The following is a 15,787-nucleotide window of genomic DNA, read 5'->3' as shown; positions in this document are numbered from 1 at the left end:
ATTAAGAGGAGCCTTATTATTGGCCAAATTGCGAGTAGCCCCATTAATGTGGGGGGAAGATTCTATCCTTTAACTGACATATTAATGTTGACACCCTCCCAGAGTTGTGCGTTGCGAAGGGCGTGAAGACTGTAAATTTAAGTGACTGTCAGGTTGTCCTTGATTCTTCCTCCTGCGAGAGCGGAAAGTCTGTGAAGAGAGGGAAAAATATATGTTGTGGACATACTGTAGCGGCAGTAGATAAATATGCGGGGAGAGACGGATGATGAGCGGCTGCTCTCTAATGGGAACCAAGGTCTTGTTGCGGTGGCGTGTTTTATTTACAGCTACTCTTCATCAGAGTGACATGCCGGGCCTTTGGACCATCCTTAATAGAAACTCGGAGCAGAGGAGGGATTCTATCTCCAAATGGGAACACATGTCGGAGAGCGGCTTTTTTACGTATGCATGAATAACAGAATCATGCGTTCACTGTGAGTGAGTGTTATGGGTAATATATTGCTGGAATCACTGGGAGACTGTGAGAAGGTAAGCATCATTTGTCTGGGGACTCATCAATGTCTGGTGAAGAAATGGGGACTAATGACTGTACAGCAGAGGGGAGGAGAGAGGCTGCATTTGTCTCAATCACTGTCAAGGAATATGATTGTGAATCTACAACTGTCATCAGTGGGGACATGTGTTAACAGTTTTGTTAAGGGCTGACTTTTATTGAATATAAAATGGAAAATGTTTCCTGCACTGCACCAAGTAAACTTTAAATGCTGAGGCGACAAATTGGTGGACAAAAAGCTGAAAGGCTGCTTGTTTTAAATAACGACAAGGCTGTTGTCCCCGCAGTGTCCACATGGGTAAACGGTCGGTGGCTGACAGTGACGCCGTCCCTGGTTTGCCTCATTAGAAATCAACCATGAACAATGAAAACTCTTGACAGCCCGTTTCAGAGTAGTTTCCTAACTGCTGTGTTGATTTGGGACATAAAACACAATCTTTCCCTTTCTCTTACAAATCAGATGAATGGTAAAATAAATCAAGCGTGGACTCTGAGGAAATCCACTGAAAATTATTCATGTCATGGCCAAAAACGAAAAGAGAAAGCCAGTTCATTCAAGAGCTCAAATGATGGCCTGTGGTCCTTGTGACAAAAAGATGGTGGGGCTGCAACTTACTATTATTTTCACTGTCAATGAATGGTGCGATTATTTTCTCAATTAATTGATTAGTTGTTTGGTCTGTCAGAAAATAGTGTTTCCAAAGCCCAAAATGACATCCTCAAATATCTTGTTTAGTCTTCAACCCAAGGACATTCAGTTTACTGTCATAGAGGAGCAAAGAAAACAGAATATATTCACATTTAACCCTTTGAACTCTGCAACAGAAGGTATTTTTGCCTATTGTGATGTCATTTCTTAAAGTATCTTCAAATGCTTCATATTCCTAAAATCTGTACAACCTAAGCTAAACAGTTTCGTAATAAACCATAATAATTGTTGTTGAATATTGGAGTTGGGTCATTAAAAATAATACAAAAAGGTGCTGTCATTGGTTCTTCATTCATTCCTCTAGCGTCACCACCTGATTTCTGTAGCGCAATGACGTCACTACGAGCGTACGGCGTAATGACACAGAGGACAGACACTTGGTGTTGCAGAGAGAATGATGCTTGAGCTATTATGGGTTTTATTTTCATTTTATCTCAAGATATACAGGATTATGCAAACAAGGACCTCCCGCAGATGTTTAAATCAAAGGTAAGATAAGGTAAGGTAATGACATGATGACAAGGAAGACATTAGGCTTAGCGTTCTGCTGCAAATCAACGAATGCTCGAGCTTTAGTGGTTCTTATTCTCACTCTATTCACAAAGAGTCATGCAAACAATGATTTCTCTTTTACTTTTTTAGTTGACACCTAATTGATCATTTGATTAACCGTGCTAAATCCTAACCCAGCCTGAAAGACAGCAGCTCCAATCCTCAAAACTGGAAGCATGTCACCCACAGACCTGCTGTGAAACTGCTCCTAACTAAGAGGCATTACAGTAAATCCCCGAGGCTAACAGCACCTCCTGATGCCTGGGACGTATGGGAAGCTGCATGAAGTAAAACTGAACACCAAATATAAGAAGCGCTGCAGAGTTCACAGTGTAATGCAGATAAATGACGACGCCCATGGAATGAATTAGAAAACTACCACAGTACTTAGGAAATGCTCTGTTTAGGCACTTTTCCCATGCGTGTGCATGCCCTTTTTATTCTACTCTGTATTCAGGTCTGCCAAAAGTCATCCTGAGTATCCTCCGAAGCTCTTTCTCACTCTGATTGTAATCCATGTTCAGAGGTAAGAAAAAGAATAAATGCATAGTTATTACTTCAGAGAGTCAAAAGTGAGACCTTACATGAACTCTCCCGTTTCTATTTCATATCAAATTAAATGCAGCTGCGTGGCGTGCACAGAGGAGGATTCTGCTCCTTTCAGCTCGCAGCCAACTAACAAACGGGCAATTTTAGGGATTTCTCACACGACTCTACAAGCATCTATTGTACAGTATGGCACAAGTGGCCGACAAGGGAGCCGATTGTGTGTTTAAGACAGTAACGGCACTGGAGAACAGGACTTTTTTTTAATAACCAAGAATAGCAAGTGCAGCAGAAATAGACCAATAAAGCCAGACTTCAAATCACTCAAATCCAAGAGGACATATAACTCATTTTGGATTATTCTGAATTGCACAAACAGATTTCCTAATCACTAATTGTTTTTCTAGCAGTTTTCTAGCTTTAAATGTCAGCAGTTCGACTGTATTTCAATGTATACAGTGTGTAAATATCTTCAAATGATCAGATTAAAATCCTTTTCTGTTTCTTTTTGTCACAAGGATTGCTTATGCATAGGGCCCCGAATTTGGTGCTACACCCCTACTGACCACCCTGTTCTTTTCTATGAACCATGCAAGCTTTACAGCACATTCATACCACATTCATATACAGAATCTACTAAGTATAACTAAAGGGCTGTGCTGTTGCTCTACAGAAAGAGGCAAATCATTGTTAAGTGTCTTGCTGAAGGCCAATTTGACAGTGTCGCTCGTTCGCTTTTCCCACGCAGATTTCCCCACTGGGAGTGCAACAAGCCCACTTCTCTAATCTTTAAACCTCTGCCTTCGCACCAAATCTGTTAAACTGCAATATGCATTCTTATCACAAACAACTGCAAACACTGATTTACAAGCATTTGGGATTTAAAGTCTCTACAGTAAAGAGGAAACCAAGATATGCACTGATCTTTGCAGTTATGGGTATATTTTGTGACACAAATACATACAGTTCCACACTGACTACAATAGCCTTGATGAAGCAGGATGCAAAGCAGCCATAAGAGGCTTCATGAAGACTTCAAACACAAAATAACTCCTGGAATGAATTGTACATCTCTGACTGAAAGTATACGATAATGTAACAGCATCCAAAAGTGGGGTTTTACTTCAGCATCTGACTTGATGTGCTGTATTAAGCAAAAACATACATAATTATTCTGTTCGCCCAACCATTCAGGCAATATCAGCATTCTCACAAAGAGGAACCACAGCAGAGGACAAATGGATGCGTTCTCCTACTTATGCATGCAGAGGATTAGTATGGCAGATATGCATTGTATGTTGTATGCACTGTTCCACCCCGAGTACAAATGCAGACAAAGCATTACTCAAAGACGGGTGTTTTGAATTTAATCATCTACAGATAATAGTGGTGCACATGCAGCACTGTGCAGGGGTTTCTACAGCTGATGTGTGTGTGTTTGCATGTGAGTGTGAGCCCAGTGAGAGGAAAAGCAAGGGAGATAGTGGAATCATTGTTCCTGAGGGAGTCAATCAAGCCATTTCATTTCCTTTAATGGGCTGACACTTACAGGTTTGATTGTCTACAGTGAATTTCTTTTAACAAAGGCGCCAATGAAAAACACTGCATGTTTACAGAGTTGGGAGCAGCTCAGTTTGTCTTATAAGAGATTAAATCAGTAATTTGTTTGATGAATTTCAACTGGATTCCAATATTTTCCTGAAGAAATTACAGATAAAAAGCGAGACGCATTTGAGGCTTTTGATTTAAATGGAATCTGTGGCAAAGTATTTGGCTTTGATATTGGAAACACAAACATTAGGCTCCAAGTAAAGCCTTGACAGCTGCATGACCCAACCAACACACAGAGGAGAGCTCTTATTTTCAGTTTCATACTTTTATTTTGGGTTTCTACTAGAACATTTTTGCATGCTTTAATAGTGAAAAACACTATTCTGTTCACCCTCTGTCCGAGACACTGCATTTTAGTACCTGTTTCTTTAAGCCCCCTTCCCTGAAAAAGCCCTGTCGATAGCATGTAGCTACATGTAGCAGTGTACTTGCAGCTGGCGGAAAGGCCAGTGGGGTATGGCAGCATGTTCTACCTTGAAAAATCACCACTGAAGGATCTAAACCAAAATCTTTACAACTACACGTTCCAACAGGAATCTGATCTGAAATCTGGGATAAATTAACAATATCAGCGATCAAAATTACATACCTCCCTGAAATTAGCGCATAGCTACATGTAGCAATGTACTTACTGCTGGGGAATGACCCTAACAGAATATAGCAGTACTTTCTACCGTCAAAAATCAAGATTAAAGCTTTTTAAACAGAAATCTTCACAAGCAGACATGTTCCAGCAGGAGTATGGTCTAAAATTGGGGAGAAATAAACAACATCAAAAACTAAGATTACATGTTTCCCTGTTGTTAGCATGTAGCTACATGTAGCAGTGTACTTGCAGCTGGGCAAATTACTGTAACAGAGAACGGCAGCACGTCCTGCCGTGAAAAATCACCAATAAAGGATCTAAACCAAAATCTTTAAAACTGGAAATGATCCACCAGGAATCGGATCTGGAATCTGGGATAAATTTACACTACTTATTTCCTTGAGATTAGCATGTAGCTACATGTAGCAGTGTAGACTACATAATGTAGCAGATGATCATATAAAGAAATCCATCATGAGCTGACATCAGGCCATGGCCATGTTTACTATAAATGTCAGACTTTGTAACATTTTATGTTCAACAAACAAAAGTAAATGCAAAATAGATTCCCTTTAAATTGTCACAAATTGTTAGACCCTGCATAAACTGGCCCTTCACAGTGGAGTATATTATGCAAGTAGTGTCAGGTGATCAGAGAAAGTCATATAGCAAAAGAGTTTGAGCCTGATTTTATCCAATCTGCAATAGAAATATGACCAAATGAAACAAAAACATTTCTTTTAAAATATATCTGCTATGACACCGGGGTATTCACCTCCCCGCCCCTGCTCTTTCTTTCCATTCCATAAAAATGAAAGCAATGCAATTTCAAACTGGCTTTCATTGCCCAGAATCCCTTTTACAATGGTGCTCAAACTTGCAACCAGCATGGCTCCTAATAAAGCCGTACAAGCTAAAAGAGAAGGAACAAAGGACGGAGGTCTGGCTCGGATGGGGCGTTCATTTATCAGTGGACACGTTTCAAATCCTTGCCCCAGGCAATGGCTCGTGAAGCATCCGATGAGATAGCCCACAGGGACTTCTGCTGGAAAAGCAGAAAACCCTTTGATGAGCCTTGGGCCATTCCTGCACCTGTGTCTAATATGCATGGGTAAAAACCCAGACGCAAGCAGCCTCTGGATAGAAAAAAAAAAGACTGCAAAAGACTTCCTTTATGTTTCATGTTAGCCAGTGACGGTTGTTCCTCTAGCTGGTATCTTTCCCTTTGTAGAGAGTAATTGTTTTTGAGTCTAGAGAGGTATGCAGTATTAGTGCCACAACCATGAAAATACTTGGATATTTCTGCAAAGGCCACATCCCTAAATCCTAAGTGCTTCATAGAGCCAGACTCACTCAGGTAAGTGTTAACACACGTCACCAAACAAAAATCGTCCTCCTCTCTGCAGTACTACCACTGAACTGACTACTGTTCACTGCATGTGCTGGTTATATTTGGTAATACCAAGCTTCTGTGGGAGCAATTAATTGCATCAAATAGCATGGAAGCACAATTAAAGAAAACAAAGCCAAAACCAGAATGTAATTAACTCCAGTCTGCACTGTTAAAAATCTGATTTTAGCTACTGAAACAGTTATTGTGAGGCTAACTTTACACGTGGACGGACAATCAGAGTATGCACATTATAACTGTGATGCACAAAGTTTATATGGTCTCTCATTGTGTTGCAAACCCTGTCTGTATTCTTATTATCTTCTACAACAAATGATCAAACAAGATTATACCATGCAGTTGATCTGCAAAGATCAACAACGGAACATTTCATCATCACTCACAGAAGCTCAAACTGAATAACAGTGTTTGTGGATTTAGAAATCAAGCTGTTAAAAGACAGGACAGCCCAGTTTTTCATCATGACTGGCTGAAGTCTGCAAGTACAACAGCACAAGGCCGTGTGATCCCCTGCTGTTCGCTGAAACATGAGTTGTGCTTTGAGTCAAAAAACAAGCCTTGAAATCTTGGCAGGTTCCAGAGATTCAATCCTGTACCAATTATTGTAGCTGTAGCTGTTAATATCTGAGATACTAAGCAGAATTGATAACATTTGGCATTTTTCCCGACTGTTTTTTTTAGGACAGTCTATCGTTAAAACAAAAGGAAGATACAGTAGTTGTTGGAAAAAGACAAGACTTACCTGAGCCTCTTTTCGACACGACTTTCAGGCAATGGACCACAACGGCATGAAGGAGGATCAGAAGAGGAATGGGAGCTTTCATTTTTTACCAGTCCTACAAGGAAACAAAAGCCTGATTCATTATTCTGAACTGAGACAGGCTGTGAGTACACTGAATCCATCCAAAACATCAAGAAAATAAGAGATAATGATTTTGGCAGGAGATGCTCGATCAAAGCTCACACATAAATAAAAAAAACCCTCAAAGTTCTGAGCCAATAATTACAGAACTTTTACAAGACCTAAGGTCAGCTGGAAAAGATCCAAGACCCCTGTGTGCAAATTTTGTTCGCCAAAGTGTTTGTCTGCCTCTGCTTTATTTATACCAGTGTCTCTTCAGGGACTCACTGTATAATCAGGGGGAGGCTGTTGATGATACAAATGTCAAGATGCATCTCTATCAAGACGAACCTGGCTTTGCAGCTTTGTCAACTACCTACAACACTAATCCAACTTCTCTTCCAACCAATGTGACATAATCAGGTCCCTACTTAGATCAGAATGTCTCTGTGAACAGACTTTCAAGACAGCTCTATGAGATGACAGATAAAAACTGAATATACCAAGAACTACCGAAAGTGTAGATGATTGTGACAATAAAGGTGACGATAATGGGTATTACATTGCATTTCACTTGATGCCAGTCAAACGCAGTATCAAAGATATGCCTGAACATGGCAGATAATTTAGAAACAATATCTCCAACACAGTGTCAAAGAAGGAAGTGGACACAATCTCGTGGTGGTGGGCTCAAAATCTGTAAAACACAAAAACGATGCCAATGCAAAGTCTCTTACAAACAGTCAGTTTTGTTTGGTTAGGTTTGCGTCAAAATAGCTTTGTACAAGAGAGAGCCATACAGCAAAAGAGGTTTTAAATAAGACTTTGAGCCTGATTTTATCCAATCTGCAATAAAAATATACCAAATGAAACCAAAAATGTTTATCTCATCACGTTTTGTGGTGATGGGCTCAAAATATGATAAAACAAAAAAATGCCAAAGCAAAGTCTACTCCGAACTGTCACAGTATTGTTGTGAAACGGTCATAGTTTGGTTAGATTAAGGGAAAGAAAAACGCTTAGGTAGGTTTAGAGAATAAAAACAAAAGTTTAGGAAAAAAATTGTGGTTTCGGTTAAAATAAGTAGACAAGTAAAATACTTTGTGCAGTTTGTCACCTAACTAAGTTGACTTTTGGTTTCACAGGGGACACAAACAGTGGTCTCCTGGTTGAAAGTCCATATATATTTGACCCGTCCACCACCCTAGCAACCAACCATGTTTAATTCGTGTGTCCAAAGCAACATATGATCCTCAATGACTTGAATTCTGAAGTGTCTCGCTCAGTACACATTTTGGTCACAGTTTCTTCAAACACATTCAAGGGGTCCTCAAAAATATTTGTTCATGTAATGTGTCTAAGTTAAAAAAAAAAAAGCATACTGGTCAATTCAGTGTTACCAGATTTCTAAAAATGTTGGTCTCCAAACTTCAGCACTAATCAGGCATTTGCTTTTAACAGATTTTAAACTCTACATTTGCAGGTTTAAGTAAATGTTTATATCCATGACGAGCCATGTGGTTACTGAAAAATAATGTGTGGTAATGTATTCTCACTGGTGATCAATGTCTTTCGTGTCAAAGACCCCGAAATTAATACACGTTAGGTCATGGACGCCCCTTTGATATGAAGATTTTCCTTCAGTGACCAGAATCCTTAAGTTTTCACCTACAGTTAAGAAGATAAGAGTGGAGGAAATGAAAGATCAACGTAGTCACCCTTATGACTCTTCCTCGAATTGGGCTAACTTCTATTGAAAATTGAATAGTGAGAATTATAATAATAATCTCCCATCTTTCTAGGGATCCCATTGAACTCCTCAAAGCAACCCTAGCGGTCCTTGGACCTCTGGTTGAGAACAGCACAAGTTGGAGTGATTCATCAAGCTTAAACCAAAGCCCCAATCATTGAAATATACATACTATTTATATATATCATTCAATACTTGTTTTAAATTGTAAGTTTGTCCTGTCAATATCTTTGTCAGCCTTGGAATTAATATTAGTTAATACTTTACAAACAAGGCAACAGCTGACGTTAGCTTTAGCTGTAAGTAGCTCCTGAGGTAACAAACGTCATCCAATATAAAATTAGACTAATCTAAAGTTTATTAGGTTTTTAGCCAATATTTGATCAGATTTTGCCAGCAGCTAACAGTATACCAAAGGGATACATTCCCTCATTACAGCCCTCCATGTGACTGTATAATTCTTCTTCTTGTTTGGCTATAATTCATCTCCTTGCTACAGGCAAAAGTGCCATCTCTGCTATGGCCTTGACAAAATGTCCATGTAGGCTACAAGGGCCATTGGCATTTCAGTCACGACAAAGATGCTTCACATAGATTCCACAAAGCTGCATCAGAAAACCTTTGAGGGGAAACCCTGAAAAGCCACAATAACCCTTGAGACACTCACTATGGCATGCGAAACTGGCCGGCAGCCAATGACGGCGACATTGCCGTGTTCTCCTCGTCAAAGGCCTATTGTCGTCAGCCCTTGCTTTCTGCAACCAATGCCACCTCAGAAAAGCTAAACGCCACCACACAAAAATCTTATCTCTTTAATTAGTTTTCCATGTTGGGCGCAAGTCTGCAACATTAGCACAAAAGCTGTAGTGTCTTTCTTTGGTTTCAACACAGAGGAAATGACTGAATCACCATTTCTGCTCGGTATTCCTCCAGTTTACAGTGATATCCTGGACTGTTAGTCACTGAAGCAAGCACTCATTATCACTGAAAAGGTTAACAACATGCTCTTGCAGTGTAGGGTGATGAATTTTGTGTTGATGCAGACTACACTGATGAGCAAGTACAGTAAGCCATGTTCTGTTGGGTACACTGATCATACACTTTGGCTGCATAGTGCCGAGAGCAAAAAATTGTGGATTATGGGATTAAATATATTAAAGAATCGCACATGAAAACATGACACAGTGCTTCGCTATAAGCTTGTGCGCAGCCGTTAAGAGGAAAATGGCTCCAGAAGTAAGGTTTCACAAAGCTGCTTCAAAGGACACTGATCTCACGGGGCTTTTTTTCTCCTGCCAAATTTAGTAATATGTGTGTTTTTCCATGGAAGAGGGCCCTGTGTCTTATTATGATTTGAGAAAAAGGAACAACCTTTGATCATGCCGATAGTTCAATATAGGCCTGCAACTAATAATTATTTTCATTCTGATTTAATGTGTGGATTAACATCGAAATTTATTAAACAATAATTTGGTCTATTAAATGCCACATAATTGTGGAAAATGCCCGTCACATTTTGCTAAAGCCAGAGGGGACGTCTTCAAATGTCTTGTTTTTTTCTGACCAACAGCCCAAAGCCTAGAGAGTTTCAAGTTTACCACAACAAAAAGCAAAAATAGCAGCAAATCCTCACAATAGATGAGCTGGAACACGGGAATGTTCTGCTTTTTTTTCTTGAAAAATGACAAACAATTTACACAATAGCTGATGATTAATTTTCGGTCAACTGACTAATTGTTTCAGCTCTATTTCAATATCATTTAATAGCAGATGTGGAGTATGTAGGAGGCGGGTGAGATGAGTGATATTTGAGTATGGTGCCAAGCTGTCATCAGAGAAGTTGCAGCCCAGTCGCCAGAAGAAAATGTTGGCATTGTATTATTCTGTCTTTACCTTACCCGTGTTATATCATTTTCGATTTAGGCACGAACGCGGGTGTTTTGTTGTAACCTGCCACTGTTTTTTCAACCAATTGTTTTTCACAGGGACATTGCTGCATTTTCTGCTGGGATAATGGCAAGAAATACTGTTGTAGACATCGCCTCATCTCCTGTCGGCATCGAGGAACAAAAAGCAGCGGAGACTGTGTCACCTAAACCGGGTATTCTAAGCCAAAATATAACCTTTTCCTAACCATAACCAATTTTTTTGTGCCCAAACATAACCACATATTAATTAAACGTTCTTTAAAAGTTTCAAGTATCCACTACATACATAAGAACAAGCAAACATGATGTATCCATGGTTTGCAAAAACCTACAATGCCAACATTTTTTTCTGACGACTGGGTTGGAAGTCAAAATACTTTTGGTTACCTCTTTGAGAAAGTTTTAGGGAGTCTCACAGAAAGTGGAATAAGCAGTATTTTGTGGAGTTGTGTCTGCCAATCCAAACTCTTAGTAGTCTTGTGGTGAGAATGTCCACAATACAATGATAGACGGTAATAGATGGTATCCTGTGGATCTGGGGGGATCTTTGACATGCTGCACAACTAGCTTCTCAAAGCACTTCAAAAGGATGGGGGAGAATGTCACAGTTGGGTAATTGTCGAGGCGTAACACTGCAGACTTCTTAGGTAGAAGGACAATGGTTGGTATTTTGATGCAGGTACGGCGCCGCCGAAAGAGTGATGTGTCGTATATGTCGGTCGAGACATCAGCTAAATGTCTGGCTCATGTTCTTAGTACATGGCAAAGCTTCACATACCTCCTCAGCGGGGTCTTTCTCACGTCTGCTGTTTACGCAAGTGCCAGGTCCTCTGAGGAAAGGGCTTTAATGGCTGGCTCTGCTGGAGAGATCAAAGCGAGCATAAAAGGTGTTGAGCTCATCTGGCAGCCACGCACGTATTGATGCGGGTATTCTTGCTTTTGTAATACATGATTGCCCGCCGCATGTCTATACGGTTGTTATTTGCATTGAGGGGCCTTTCATGGCTCCACTTAATGCGTTCGCTTTGTGCCCATGATGGCTGCTTTCATTCCGGCGCCTGTAATGTTATACACTTCCACCAACTCAACTGAAAGCGGCTTCTTTTTTTGGCTCTCGGTAAGGCCCTCACCCCAGTGACTGTATTGTCATTGTCATCACAGCATGACCAGCTGATTTATGATGAAACTGTTAATGCATATTCCCCTTTGTTGTTATGTGTCACTACCTCCGCTCAAGCTGGAGCGCTGCAACAGTGTGTGTTTTAACAACTGATTTTAATAATGACTTGGGTCTCTTAATCAGCTGGGAGTCAGCTGGCAGGAAAAGAAAGGGGAAGTCTGACTGTTCAAGTTGGAGGCGGAGCGAGCTTGTAGCCACCAGCAATGTTTGAATAAATGCTGCCATGATGTCATTGTGCTCCTCAACTGCTAGATTTCTGTTGTTCCTCCCCAGATACTCTAAATATTATGGTTAAGTTTGACTGAGCTTAATCCGCGATTCCCTGCGTCTGATGCTGATGGATTACATTTAAGAAGATGGCCACCTCTTTGACGAAACTACCTACTCAAGGGCTTATCAAGGTCAAACACTCAATTTGTTATCAGTGATCACGAAAAGGGTGTCAATGTATTATTGTCGCTATCATCTTACTTCTTGGCACATGGTTATTAGCTAGTGAGAAGTGAAAGATTCAGTGCAGCTGTCTAACTGTCAGAGATATGATCAGGAACACAATAGAGCAGGGAAAAAAAGCAAGAAGAGTTATCCCCCTTCAACAAATGAATGGATACTAGATGTCCAAAAAAATATGAAATCTCAGGAAAAATAGACCTCCCTTAAAAAATTGCACAATGAAAGCTTATCCTGTCAAGCATCTCATAGCGTGCCATTCTTTAAAGGAAAAGCTCATCCAAAAGGTGCTGTCACCTGCCTCTCATTCTTTGATTGTTTTTTCCTCAAGCATCCACTCTCTCCCCTCCCTGACACTGTTTCCTTCTCAGCGGATTCATCCAAAATTCAATTACTTTCAAGGAGGGTTCGGCAAGAGAAATGGGGCACTCTCTCAACACTCTCGGGGCTCCGAGTTGGCCCCGAGGAATGCATCTCCCTCTCACATTCACACACAAACAATTCCAGCAATCGACAACTGAGGCTTTACCACAGCTCGCCAGGTGGATATTGAGATGATGATTTATACGGATCCCTCGATTAGAGTCTCTCTTACTCTGTCACACATTTTCTCGGGCTGTTCGCGCTGAAGGCCCTCGTGCTCAATTCCGAACCGCCGCTCATATCTGATGTTTCTGGATGACTGTTCATATCTTTGGAGGATGTTCCCCATATCAGATACCAACAGGAACTGACAGCAAGAGGCAATAACAGACATCCATATCTGTGCCTGCACTTCTCTGGCTTGTTTGGAAAACATTTCAGTTCTGTGCCTTGGAATTTTGATTGAATTGAGGTGTAAAACTTTGACATTTTACTTCTTCTTTGCTTGTTCCAAGTCTACTCATCCTGCATGCAAACACTTGCTGAGCCACAAAGTCAGGGGTATCACAATTACAAAATTATTTATTATTTTCTTGGCAGCACTGACTAGTGGAGTGTCAGAGAAATTTTAATGATTTGCCTGTTATTTTTCTTAAATGTATTTAGTCTTTTTTTTTTTTCTTAAATGTATTTAGTCTTTTTTTTTTTTTAAATGCCAGAAGAGCAGTTTTCTTGTAAGGCCCTTTGTAGATTGTGTTTGTTTGTAAATGCTGAAGATATGATTTTTCAAGACCATAAATAAGTACAAATGTTCCTCTTCCAACTAAACTGATTGGGATGTGCTATATTGAAGCTATGCAGTGCACAGAACACACCTCCAGACTTCAGTCTCAAAAGGTGGAACGGGCAGCTGGGCAGAGAAAGATGGAGACTGCAAGTGTAGGGATAAAGTCACAGGACTTCTTCCAACTGCAAAAGCAGTTTATTCTCCAACTGATTTTTTTGTTCAGGTCTCCTCTCCCCTCCCCTCCAGCAAGACGGGCGCTTATTTCCTATCTGTTCAAAATTCTGTGGGCCATGAGTTTTTAAATCTAGCAAGACTTGTCTACGTAGGCTAATGGCATATCACAACAAAGAGACGAAACGACGAGACGAAACCGTTTTAGAACGTTGTAAAGGAAAGTTGCAGTGGTGTGAACTGGCCGTCTGAGCTCGACTTAAGCAAGCTGATGGTGTCACCTGCAACTCAGCTGGTCAAATTGCCAGCTGCCGGTTTTAGAATGTAAAGCATGTCACCTGTTTCAAAAGCCAATCAGCTTGTAGTGACGTCGGCTGGTCAAGTCAAAATAATTTTGCCATTTCATCACTGCAATAAATGCAACTGTAGCCAGTATCTCACCATCACTATCCTCATTTATATTTTAAGAATCTAAGAATATATTCAGCCACAAAATCCGCCCGAAAAGCTGGAAATCAGAATGGCACATTGCAAATAGTTGCCTGTTTCAACTCGTCACGTTGCAAATCTTTGGTCTGAACTGGGCTTTAAAGGGACAGTTCACCCCAAAATCAAAAATGCATATTTGTTTCTTTTACCTGTCGTGCCGTTTAGTAATCTAGATTGTTTTTGGTGAGTTGCAGAGTTGAGGTCATGGACCTAACTACACCTGCCACCCATATCACTTCGCAGAGGGAAGCGTGCATCTACTCCTAGCTCAACTAGCACCACTGAGCTAGCAAACCTTACAGCTCCGCCAAAAAGGGTGCCATTAACCCTATGGGCCCTAGGCGTTTTTGGGGTATTTTTACTGCCTTTACTTTTAAGCTCATATCACAGTCATTATAAAGGCTACATACACATGCTATATCTTGTTTTTTTCAGGACAATATGGGCTATCCAGATTTGGTGAAGTGCGCTGGTCTTGTCATACAAAGTTTGATGGAGAGTCAACTGGACAATATGGAGATATTTGCATCTTGAAAGCCGGACTACAAATGTGGATAGACAGGGAGAAACACACGCAAGCCTAAGACGTGGTAAGATATGATATTCCTCACTATATGAAGTGACTGATAACAAGATCTGTATAATGGATTGTAAAGAAATTTGTCAGGTTTTTATTTTGTAGACACTTGATCTGGATTTATAGCATGATGGGATGACAGCACAATGTGTGTGGTCCTGCGCTTTCATGTGATATGCGTGGCATTTCTGTGCAACCCTGCATTCGCGAGTAATCCAAAAAAAGAGTAATGTGTGTGCATTACTGCATGAAAGCTCTGTTATACATCATTTTAGTGTAAATTTATCTTTTTTTTTCGCTGTGAAAACATTGGATTACCGACAAGTGCTTGGTCTTCTCGGAAAGCTACGATTCCGCTGTTTCACGTGGTATGCGTGGCTTCTTGCCATGACACACGGTCGCGGAGAAAATCAATAGAGAAGAACAGGTGTGAATTTGGACGCACTATGTGTCGTTCGGGCCCATAGGGTTAATGGTGAGGCTGTTGGTCGGTGTAGTTTGGTAGAAAGAAAGTAGTTCCACTAAGGTTTTTCAAATGTTTTTTTTTGTGTGTGTGATTTGAGCACCACAAGCCAAGAGCCATCTACTTCCATTATATTTGAGGAAAGGCAGACATCTCTAGCACTCAGCAACTCACATCAAAATGATCAAGCTTGATAAAAAGCACTACAGGTAGGAGGAAAAATACGTAGTTTTGATTTGGAGGTGAACTGCTCCTTTAAAAATAAGTAGCATCATGGGTCACATGCCTCTAATCACATACCCAGGACTGAAAAAAATAATTAAAACTGCGACGCTTCAGTTGCAGCATGAACTTACACCCTCTCCATCTCTGTCATTACCCCCACCCTCAACAACCTCTCCCCACGTCACCCCTCTGCCCCCTTCCTCCTACCTCCAGTCGGAAAATTGATATGTACTCTGCTTGGTGAGTTATTAACATTTCTATTTGTGAGGAACACTTTTCAGGCCCTTACACCCTTGGCTGACGCACACACACACCCACACGAGTCTGTGCTCTCCTCACTGAATTATTCCATTTTGGATTATCTAATAACCCTGCAACCACAAGCCTCCATGTTCTTGACATGCACACATGAGAGAAAGAGAAAGAAGAGGTCGCTTCTCGAACACAATCGACATCTCTAGGCATGTTTAACACCCTGAATGTCTTAGAATAAATGTGTCTTCTGCGTTTGTGTAAAAATATGCACTCTGTCCACTTCCTTCCTGGCAACAGCGAGAATAAAAACAGCACAAAGCATCAAGAGTTCAATCAACAG

At 40.6% G+C, this 15,787-nt stretch overlaps 1 protein-coding gene across 3 annotated transcripts in view; it reads right to left on the bottom strand.

Moving 5' to 3' along the window:
- LOC126402013 (interleukin-1 receptor accessory protein-like 1) overlaps window positions 1-15,787 on the bottom strand; it is a 387,060-nt gene that overhangs the window by 277,037 nt on the left and 94,236 nt on the right. For all 3 annotated transcript variants that reach the window (XM_050063650.1, XM_050063648.1, XM_050063651.1), the window contains one exon: window positions 6,711-6,804. In XM_050063650.1, the coding sequence (XP_049919607.1) occupies window positions 6,711-6,792 (82 nt within the window). In that variant the 5' untranslated portion in view covers window positions 6,793-6,804. The remainder of the gene's footprint in view (window positions 1-6,710; window positions 6,805-15,787) is intronic.

The sequence above is a fragment of the Epinephelus moara genome, chromosome 15, assembly GCF_006386435.1.
Source record: "Epinephelus moara isolate mb chromosome 15, YSFRI_EMoa_1.0, whole genome shotgun sequence".
Lineage (NCBI taxonomy): Eukaryota > Metazoa > Chordata > Actinopteri > Perciformes > Serranidae > Epinephelus > Epinephelus moara.
Note: the sequence above shows the minus strand (reverse complement) of the source record. Positions and strands in the feature narration are given on the sequence as shown.